We start from the raw sequence: 11,123 nt of genomic DNA, 5'->3' as shown, positions 1-11,123 counted from the left end.
TGGTTGGTTGCCAGCGGCAAAGCAGTCTTTCCACTTAGCAATGAAAATAATATTCAGGACAGAAGTTTGCTGAAAGTGAGTATTCCAGGAACAAATATATCTTTACTGTGATACAGACTGGAACGATAATAAAATCAAAGACACGATCCTGAGCTTGTGAAGCTCTGCAGGGAGAGAGCGACATCAGCTAACTGGCTGGTCAACAGACCGTCAGATGAAATTGCTGAGGATATAAATATACACTTCTAGTAACCTTTGGCTGTTACACAAAGAACATCCAGCCTGGTTAATGACATCTTTCATGCTTCAAGAATTTTCTCTTGGCAGGGCTATTACGATAGTTGTCCAAAGATTGTTTCCTCACCACTTATAAACTGACAGCTTAAGAGACATTTGTATTAGCTCTCAAATAGGTATTCGCTTTTGGTGAGGAGCATGGGAGTCTTCACGTGAACTGTGCTTACTTATAAAAATTGGAATTGGGTGTGTGTTTAGAAGCAAGATAATCATAGCCTTAATCATTTTAAGAGCAATACAATTTACGTCTTAAACTGCTTATTTGATTTTGGCAGTTTTTTACATTCATAACCTGACTAAATGTAGTTGCTGTCAGTTGAGGTGCCATGTAGCCAGCTGGCCGTTTTCTGTCACTGAGGCAGAAGGCGTTTTCATATCCTACTAGAGGCAAAGACAAAACCCAAAAGAGGTAGATAACACTTAAATGGTGTGCTAAATGTCAAAAAATCACACTGGGTCTTGCTCCTCCCTTGGCACAGGCTGCTGGTGCCAATAGTTTCACCAATTAAGCTTCCTGGGCAGGAGGAGCACGGTACGGATTTCCCTAGCGTGCAGATCTACCTACAGCAAGTCACTGGGGCGCTGTCCTGGGGAGCAGGAGAGCCAAGTTTCATCTCAGTCCCATGGAAGTGAGATCATGCTTGCGTGCAGCAGGGTTAGTGCCTGGTAAATCTGATCTGCACACTTTAATGTAGCTATGAGGACAAACTACCTCAAATTCCCTCACACTTTCCACAGATAACAGCATGTGTGACGACAGCTCCCGTGTCGCAGCTTCTTACTGTGTCGCCACCGTCTGTTCTCTTCCTCTTCAGTAAAGACAGTGCAGTGAGCCAGCTCAGGAAACTGATTCGACTGGAAGCTCATCGATTTTTGGGGTCAAGACAGCTTTCCTCTCAATCACATCCTTGAAAAGATACAATTCATGGCTGCACAAGCACTGCTGCAGCAAGCTGCATGTTCTGGGGATGGTGCGAAGGGCTTGAGTGTTACACAGATCAGGTCAGTCTGAGCTATCAAGAAATGGCGTTTTAAATCCTGACAGAATGTCCCAAAGTACATATTAAAAGGAGGCATTAGCATGATGATTTTGTATCTCTGTCTGACTCTTCCTGTGTGATAAAAGGCAATTTTGGTTCATCAGAGCTGATTGTTGGTCTAGAGATACCACCTAGCAAAAGTACTGAAATCTTGGTTTTCTTAAAGTGGTGTTTTGTTGTCTATTAGAGAGGAACCAGCAAATCACTAGCTAATACTTAATTAGGTAAAGAGTTAACACTCTTTTCTTAAAATGCTTTGTTATGTTAAATCAAGGAGGCAGGAACTAGCGATTAAGTGCAGAGAGGTTACTCCTCTTTGGGTTTTCCATGGGGCTGGAGCCTGTAGCTGTTACACAGAGGAGTGAGCGTGGAGTCTTCACAGGGCAAAAAATGACAGGACCAGATCCAGATGTGCTAAAATTTCCATACCCTTTCCTATGCCAACAAAGGAAATTCCACAAAACAGTTCGCCTTGCACCGAGGGGACCATCAGTGTCAGAGCCCATAACTAAACGCTGGTTAGAGCCTGTATTTTTTAAAAAATTATAAGTACCACTGACTGAAATGTGTAAGTGCTGTAGCTGTGTGTAACTTTAGCTTATTCTTTAATTGTAATATTCTTAGCAGAAACACATGAGTGTCAGCGGGCAGCCTATATTTAACTATGTAAAATAAAAATACTTTCGATGAAAACAGGAGGATGAGCTTTAAAATGGCTATAATTTCATAACTGACTAATATTCTGTGCCATTTGCTGGAGGTGCACATGCAGTCTGTTACGCTGTATCCATGCTTTGACATCGTTTCCTTCATTTTTGTGGCTTTTTTTCTTAACTAAACCAGCATCTGGTAGTGGCAGCACAAATTAGAGTACTGAGGCTAAGCCTGTTGCTGAGGTGAACAATAGTTGTTACATTTATATGTATCAAAGCTGTTAATGTGTACATCTCATTCACAAAACAAACTATAATCAAGGTACATCCTAGAAATCATATTTACTTTCTCAGAAAGACTCCCCATGAACAAGACCTTTCATGGAGTCTTGCCTTTCAGTATTTTGTGCCTTTTTTCTACCTATTCTTTCATTGTGGATATAAATAGTAAACTCCTAATTCCTCATGCCAGTTTTTTGCTAAATAACACTCAATGTTTCTGTAAATAGACATTATTCCCATATGCTCTTATAGAATTACACTTGTATTATCTAGGGGTGAAAGAACTGGATTTTGGAATACTGAGCAAAGATGCAAACGAAACATCCCCTTTTCCCTAAATCCAGTTATGTTAATGTGGAGACATTTTATGGATAATTATATTGGGGGAATAGATGGAATGAATCTCATTGGATTGTTTAGATAAAAATAAAAGTTGACCAATGTATCACTCCAATACAACATGTCATGAAGATTTGAAAGCACAGAGTTATAAAAGCATAAAGTACACAGAATAGTTAAATTATGGCTTGAAATATTGCCAGTCTTTAACCAAAACATGTACAGCATACAGCAAAAATACCAATTTTGTAACAGGATATATTAGCAATAGATAGACTATCCAGTGAGAGGAGTAGTTACACAAGCAAAAAGTAGCTGCATGCAAAGCAAGAAAAATGGAGAATTAGGAAACCGTGGGTTTTAAGGGCTGCTGTGGGGGGTAGACAAGGATTTTGCAGTGGGAAATTTGGTCCCCAATAGAGACAAATTGTGAAGTCCAGAAACACGTGGCAGATTTGTTTTCCAAAGGCTTTAATAAACTAGAATAAAGAATGATGTAAAGAACTGTAATGTTCATTGATTTGTCTTTTGTTTTGAATTCCCTGTAGTAACATCCAGGAAAATAAAAGTACGCTCATAAGTGTGTAGGTTTATTTACCTATTTCAGTCTCACCCTGCAGCTCCATTGAAGAAAAAAAAGAAGGGGAAAATATCAGTGCAATATGTTTGTTCTATTTGTATGTAGCTCACTACCAGGGAGTGTGTTATATTAAGACAAAGAGAGTAAAATAAGGTCTCTGGAGTCTGGTTTGCCATAAATTGCATTTATGTGCTGTTATATTTCCATTGGTTTCAGTGATCCTATCCTGGTCTGCAAATGGTACAATAAAAGGGAGAATCCATTTGACAATTAGTGTTTATAGCCTTGCAGCATGTAACATGAAGAGTGCAGTAAAATAAGGCCAGGCTTGATGGGATTAAAATGGGCTATCATTAAACCGGTTTAAGATGACAGAGGTTGTATTCCAATGCCCTTGGGATTTATAGTTTGGTTTTATTATTCTGATTAGGGCAGTCAACAGAGAGAGACTGCAAATAGATTTTCTCGTCTTGTAATGAACTCAAATAGTGGTGCATGGATGGGTGGGTTTCCAGCCATGTGTTTTAGGGGCTCTGTGGAGCTGGAGGGGTGTTATATCTTCAAGGGTTAGTTAAAATTGAAACTTCTGTGACTGACAGCACGATTTTCTTTAATTCATATATTGCAACCTCTCTTCTATACTTTAATGCACAAATTCGTTTTTGAGCTAGAAGTCCCTTAGTTTAAGCGATGGAAAATCTACTGTGTTTTCTGTCGCCCACTCCCACAGAACACAGTTTTGGTGCAGGGTACACAAAGTTCATAAAAATAAGTGTCATTCAACATTTTTGTAACGTGGGGTGGGAAGACTTGCTTCCTGTATTTCCCGATGGGAAGCGAGTCCCCACCAGCAGTTTTTAGGGATGCGCAGGCTGCCCATGATAGGCTGTCCCTGACTTGCCTCTCCATGCAGAGTCATAAAATCAGTGGATTTGAGATTAGAAGGCCTATCTCATAAAGACAGTATATCCCAATATTAAAAAGGGATATTACCTGAATAACTTGAAGAAGAGAAAATTAGTACAATAGAGAAATCCAGCTCTCCCAGCATGGTTGAAAATGTGCGGCCCACTGAGATATGACCACGTACACTACAGCAGGAGTGGATCCGTGGAGGGAAATGGTTAATCTGACCGCCCCCGCCATACACTTTTGGGGGCTTTATTCAAACTTGGTCTAGTCTAGTTCTGTGGATTGGCTGTGCGGTTTAATCTGAGAGGAATCCAGGCTGTGCACTCACAGCACTCTGGGAGACAGAGCAAAGTAAGGCAGGAGGGGACGTACGAGCAATTCACTTCAAAAGTGCACCGCAAATCACAACCAGCACTCTGATACACGCCCACCCCAATTTCTTCATGTTAAATCACTATAACAATACAGAACTCTGCACCGTTGAGATGTTTTCCCCCATAGATTGCAAAGAATTTTACAAGCGTGGTTGAAGATGGTTATAGATTTTGAAGAGAGATGATGACCTGCTGGTTCCCTTGGCTTCCTTAGCAACTGTGAAAGGCACCCCTTCACCCAGCCATCAGCTCTTACTGAGAGTTTCAAAGTCACCGGCAGAGCAAAGCCTGGTGTGGATCTGGCCCATAATGCTTTTTCTTTTTTACTACACCGTACTACAGACCTTAGCTTGCTTTAATTTTAGCACGCTTTCTGATGGGCTTACCAATTTTTAACAATAGGGGCAAGAAAAGAAATAACTGAAAGATCTGCCTGTTTGATCGTGTTATGAAGATAGGTGGCTCTGCTTGCTTGCTGCAGAGGCGAGTGTTTGACAGAGGGAGCTCTCAGTCACAAGTCAAAGAACGAGTCACCAAGAACTAAACCATCCTCAACGCCAGTTCTCGCAGCAACTCTGCTGACTCCTGTCCTGCCCAGTCCAGGAATTCCAGCTAGGGATCCATGTTCGTTCTTGGGAACGTGAACAATCCCTTTGAGCTTATGCTGGAAAGTTCAGCTGTTGCAGCTTCTCCCGCACAGTTTGATTTCCTTATTGTATATTTAAAAAAAAAGAGGAGCTCCCGATGAAAATGCTTTCACAGACAGGGCAAGGCATGGTGCCTTTTTCCAGGCTCCCGCTAGCAGTGGCTTGATTGCAAAGGCTCAGTTTCTGTCCTTCTTCATCCCAGACAGACTAAACGCTTTCCTCTTCTTTTGTGATGCTGTAATCTGTTAGCAGTGTAACACTGATTTCTGAGCCGTGCGTGCTGCCCGTGACGGACAGGGCTCTGGTGGGTGTATTACTGTGGGTACCACTGGGAGGCTTCCTTCCAAGTTTTGCCTTGCAGCACGAGACTTGCTTTTTAAAATGTTGCCGGAAACTTTTACTCAGCCAATAAAGAGCGAAAGGATTGACGCAGGAATTGCTGAAGGCCAAGGCACGGGAGAAAATAGTGGCTATCAGATGAAAGGTGGAAGCGTCTACAGAAGCGTGGTATGTAAAAGAGCGGTACAGGTAGAGGATGTGGTTAGGCAGCCAGCAAAAGGCAAACAAAGCAACAAGCACCAGCACTGTTTTTGCAACTCTCTTGCGGGATTCGATCTATGAGAAAATAATGCATATTTGGTATTAATAGCAATTAGTAACACGTGTTTATGTAGTTGGTGCTGATTTTCAAAGGGGTCTAAATGCATTAGTGACCAAAAAAGCAAAATGGAAAAAAATCAAACCCAAAACCAATAGAAAAAGAAATCTATTTCCTGTGATTCTGTAATTGTTTTACCAAAGTATTTCCAGTGCAGAGCACATTCCCTTTCCATTATAAATCACATGGCAATCTCATCTAAATTAGGATATAAAAGTACAATAGTTAAATGTGTCAGCTCACACGGATGAGGTCTCTGTTTACAAGTCAACGTTGTAACTCCTGAGTTCAATAAGTTCATAATTACGCAAAACAAAACCCCATCGCTCTTTAGGAAAGAGGGTACACTCACAATTAAATTAATGAGTCATAAACATGTGCTTAAGTGCATAGCTGAATTTGGATTGCTAATATTGGCTGAGTTTATGGAGCTTTTTACTCTATTACCAGGTAAAGGTTTTGTGCTCAAGTATTCAGACTTAATCAGCATGATTGATAGATTTTGGAAAACTGGACACATTAGCGCTTGATCACAGCTTACCTGCTTACGGGCATGACCATGTTCTTCTGCTGGCATGTTGGATGTACTTTTATATAAAGTTCTGGCGATAAGAAAATAGTAGACAGAAATGACAGCTAAGGGTACAATATAGAACACTAAGAAGCAAACCAGGGAGTGAGCTTCCTGCAGGATCTTCTCAGATACAGGATAGGGGGCACATGCCTCAAAAGTTACGTTTTTCTCAGGATTGCTGAAAGAATACAAATCTGAAAAAACAGCCTCTGGGATAGCAAATATCATGGAGACGATCCACACACAGCCGGCTTTACAGCAGGTCTTCAGGAGCGCATCCGAAGTCTGCAGTTCCAAGGGCTTAACGATGGCTCTGTACCTAAAACCAACCAACATCACTGTCAGAATGAATGCGGAAACACTGCAGGCACTGACAATGCAAACTTCTTGGGGATAAAGCCATCCCAGTTCTCACTAAACAGAGAGTGGTAAGATCATCTTGGAAATGAAAAACAGATACTAGCTCTTTGTAATGATGATGGAAATGTAAAAGTTAATTTTAAGCATGTATTTTAATGAATTGGCTGGCAGGGCTTGTCATTTAAAGCCTTCCTAAGTAAAGATGAATTCTACTGTTTGGATTAGGATCCGTGAGGGGAATCGTCTCTCCTATTTTTATGGCACTGCCTAGAAAGGTAAATGAGGGAATTAGTATGAAAAACTGGCAAAGGTATGAAACAGGTTAACTATTTTATAAATACATGAAACCAAGCATATACACCCCTCCTTTCTCCCATGTTCTTCAGATCCCAGCTGAGTGCAGTGCTCCGGTATTCATTCATGCTAATAAACCAGGAGCTAGCACTGCTGTTGATTCCCAGCTGTGATTCTGCAGCACGTGGACTGAGTCAGACAAGTGAGAAAATCTGGGTAAATCTATAGATGGGTGAAAATCTGTGTGAAATGGGACTGGGAAAAAGGACCGACTGCCATGAAGGTGGATGGAGCACAATACACCCTGCTCCCCAAGTATCAGGGAGTCTCCATGATGCAGAAAGAAGAGATCCCTCCAGGGGGTACAAGACTGGCATGAAAGGAAAGGCAGTGAAAAAGGATTCAGAGGATAAGGCAGCTTAATTGTACCGTTTTTCACGAGCTGAGGATCTGGTCTTTTTCTCCTCTAGGCAAATTTAATTAGCAAACTGCAAGCTGGACTGCTCTTTATCAAATAAATACCAGTTTTATTGACTTTGAGCTCTTCTAGCATACTGGAACGTGATAGTCTGGCATTGTGCACATGACTGAGCTTTCTGAGCTTTCTCAGTTACGTTTACCCTGTGAAAATGTAGCATGGAGTATTTACGTAGCAGCTACCACGAAGAATCAAATACAAAAGCAAGTGTCAAGATTATAGATTCTGAATTGACTTCATACAGGACAAAGACTTTGGAGCTGTGATAGATAGGATAGTTCAGTGAAAACATCAGCTTAATACTCAGCAGTAGTAAAAAAAAAACCCAACTAACACCAAACCCCAGAAAAACAACAAAAAAGAAAAATGTTAGGGATTATTAGGAAAACAATGGAGAGCAAAAAAGGCTGTTATGCAATTACCTGTATCTCGTTCATGCAACTCTTGAACAACATGTGCTGCTCTGCACACCTTATTTCAAAAAAAAAAAAGCATACCAAGGATGGAAATAACATGAATATCCTGGAGAGATGGACAGGGATCACTGTCTGCTGGCACAAGAGCCAGGGCCATCAACTGAAGCCACGTGCAGAGCCAAAACAAGGAGTTGTTTGTGCAACAGGCAGCGAAAGTCATTGCTAAACAAGTTCAAGAAGAGGCGGAACAAGGGTCTAGGAGAGAAATCCCTTGAGGTTATTAAATAGAGAGAAACCGCATCTGCTCAGGAGGTCATCTGAAGACTTAGGATATAAGTTGGATAGTGGTTTTTGTTCTTCCTATGTGTCTTTTCTTGTCCTTATGCTACAGCTCCATGGACCCTTGATCTGACCCAGTGTGGCCATTCATGTGTTGGCTTGGATTTTTTTGGAGTACAGTAACAGTATCATTGCTTAAATTCTGCACACATGAACTACTTGCTGTCACATACAATCCCTAATTGCTGGCATACAAGATGAAAATCTTTTGCTTTCTTAATACTAAAATTCCTGTTGGGTTTTTCTGCTCCTTTTTCATGCTTATGCTGATTGAACTGAAATCTCATCTTAGTTTTGTTCATTCAGAAAAGAAGTGCCGATTGTTCAGCAGCTCCTGAGAGCAGTCAGATGGGAGCACTCATCCTGGTGCTTTCATTGTAACCTGAGTTTAACTTCAGGACCGCTGGGCTAAAATAGCTCTGGAAAAGATGTTAAGAACTATAAGATAAAATATTCAAATTGCGCCATATTATCTCACACTGACAATTACTATAGTATTGCCGTAACCATCAAAATATGAGAGTCACTAATTTTTCCCCCAGTCTGTTCTGTGTTTATTTTTGGCTTTTTACCCCACATGTCAATCTTTTTTATGTTCTGGGATTTTAGAGCCTCGCCGAGCGCAAAGGACAAAGGATTTCCACTCAGTCGTTTTCACAGTTTTATTTTTCATCTTCCCCGACTACTTTAGTGCACCACTAGATAGCACCAATATACTGCCTTTTCCCTGCCTTAAGCAATTTCCCTTTTCTGTGCAATTGAGAAAAAAACCCTGTACTGTACTTCAAGCTAATAAAAGGTCAAAAGACTTTAAGAGTCTTTCTCACTTCACTCCATTGAAAAGAACTGCTCCAATTTTTCTAACACACATTTTAAAATCAAATGGGAGAGCGTTCTTTTTTTTGGTTTGGTTTTTTTTTTTTTTAGTCTATTACAATGTGCTGTTTAATCTTGTGCAAAATCGTCATTTCAGCTCTTTTATTCATTTCTAGCTTCACACCTGCGGCATCTCCTGGCAAAGCAGTCACATCAGACCCACCTGTCAGCACTGAGAACAGTCAGGGTAAACACTGAGACTCCAACTGAGGTTAACTGGATAAAAGACAGCAGCTTGCACCCAATTCTTCCGAAGACCCAGGTATCCACAATGTACCGCGTTGCATCTACAGGCACGCAAGTTAATAAAAGCAGGAGGTCTCCAAATGCCAGGCTGGTGATGAAGATGTTTGGAACCGTCTGCATTGATTTAATCTTGAAAAAGACTTTGATGAGTATAGCATTTCCAAGGAGACCCACTGAAATGATCACAGCGTATGTAATATAAATTGTGCACAGTATTTCTAATCCTGGAAAGGAGTCTTCGGTCCATTTTTCGTTTGTGGTTTCATTATCAAGGATTGATTTCAGTTCTGTACCATTTGTAGATGCACACAAAGTCTGATTAGCTGAATGCAAGTATACTTGAGACATTTCTTTAACTGTTTCTTCTCCCCAGGCTGGACTTAAATTGATCAAAAAATTGTTTAATATTTATCTTGCAGCATATCAGCAAGGTCAATAGAAAAGTACAGATCTGTGCCTGAAATTGAGATTCCCGGTGCGCATTAACTACTTTCATCCCCTTCTGGGTCTCAAAACATGCCTAGGAGAAATGCACACAGATCTTGTTCTGAACTGTGTAGGAGGTGGAGAATTTTTTTATTGGCTTTTCAGCTAGTGGAGCAGAGAGGGAGGAGGAAAAAAGAGAAAAGGGGTTTCTTTAAAGATATTAGCCAAAATGATGGTTGTTTTTTTTTTTTCTTTGAAGTATCTGGCAAATAAATACTGTATTGTAATTACTGTAGTACTAGGGTTTGCGTGTTATCTAGAAAATGTTGAATGTTTTTCAAAATGTTCTAAAAAGGAAATAAAATGAAAACCTGAAATAGTTTTCTCACTACTACAGGTAAGCGTAGGACATTCTAATTTAACATAAAACTCTACAGTGTACCTTAATGGCAGATAAAATACCTCAAAATATATATAGTATTTGTTGAAGAAGCCGTAGAGACAGCCTGTGCTTGTCTATGCTCGGATTAGCATTGCCATCACAGAAATGCAGTGACCTTCCAAAAGGCAACATAAAATAGAAATTTATGGCCAGAATCCTGCTAACCCTTACATTAAACTTTAGGTTTGTCCCTTGTAACAGTCCCATTGCCATCAAAATGGCAAATTTTTGCCATTTTGCCCAATTTATGCTGAAGTTTGATCAGGTTTATAGATAGTCGCTGTATGGAAGCCTGTTCTCTTGCAATAATCCATGTAGGTATTGGCTTTGGGTGGTACAACTCGTGATTCAAGTCTTCTGGGAGAAAAATAACTTTTTATGATGCTACCTCATCAAACATGTTAGTACTATGGGTTTTCTTATCTTTAGATTAGTCAACAGTCAAATATGAAACTGCTCCATGATGAACCCTTGACTAACTTTAATGTAAATTAAGGTACAAGGAATGTGATCTACCAGGTTAAATCTCCTGAAATGAAGAAACCCAAGATCTCATTTCTAAATAACGGAAGTGGAAAGGATGTCAAAGGTCTGAACTTTATGCCTTGAAAATGAAGATCAGTAGCTGGAGTATTTTTTTCCTCCCAATTGTTCTTCAGCTGCAACGTTCGAGTGGAGAAGGTACCCTGCTCAAATCACAAAAGCAATCTTATACCCAAGTCCCTTTATCTTTAGCTGCACACACACAGACACTCAGACACATAAAATCGAGTTTGTTTCATTTACTTAAAAAAGCTCCTCTAAGTACTACTCATGAAAAGTCTAACTTTCCCTCTCTCAGTCCCAACCCTTGCAATCACAGCTATGCCATAGGTGGCGGGTGGTGAAAG

The 11,123-nt window shown here is 40.4% G+C and overlaps 1 protein-coding gene across 1 annotated transcript; it reads right to left on the bottom strand.

Annotated features, from left to right (window-relative positions):
* Positions 1-5,331: 5,331 nt before the first annotated feature.
* BRS3 (bombesin receptor subtype 3) lies at positions 5,332-9,713 on the bottom strand. Its single transcript, XM_054214949.1, has 3 exons — positions 9,283-9,713; positions 6,324-6,675; positions 5,332-5,739 (listed from the first exon to the last, which is right to left on the bottom strand). Exons 1-3 carry the CDS (start codon positions 9,711-9,713, stop codon positions 5,332-5,334), a joined length of 1,191 nt encoding a protein of 396 aa, XP_054070924.1.
* Positions 9,714-11,123: the final 1,410 nt, after the last annotated feature.

Source organism: Rissa tridactyla, chromosome 9 (genome assembly GCF_028500815.1).
Source record: "Rissa tridactyla isolate bRisTri1 chromosome 9, bRisTri1.patW.cur.20221130, whole genome shotgun sequence".
Classification (NCBI taxonomy): Eukaryota; Metazoa; Chordata; class Aves; order Charadriiformes; family Laridae; genus Rissa; species Rissa tridactyla.
The sequence above is the reverse complement of the archived record's forward strand: the minus strand, read 5'-3'. Positions and strand labels throughout refer to the sequence as shown.

What these genes read in the sequence shown, in the direction of transcription:
- BRS3 (XM_054214949.1), bottom strand. Translation starts at nt 9,713, where the DNA reads ATGTCTCAAGTATACTTGCATTCAGCTAATCAGACTTTGTGTGCATCT. An exon ending in ACTGTTCTCAGTGCTGACAG is followed by an intron (nt 6,676 to 9,282) that starts GTGGGTCTGATG and finishes GGTTGGTTTTAG; the next exon opens with GTACAGAGCCATCGTTAAGC. An exon ending in ATGGTCATGCCCGTAAGCAG is followed by an intron (nt 5,740 to 6,323) that starts GTAAGCTGTGAT and finishes ATTTTCTCATAG; the next exon opens with ATCGAATCCCGCAAGAGAGT.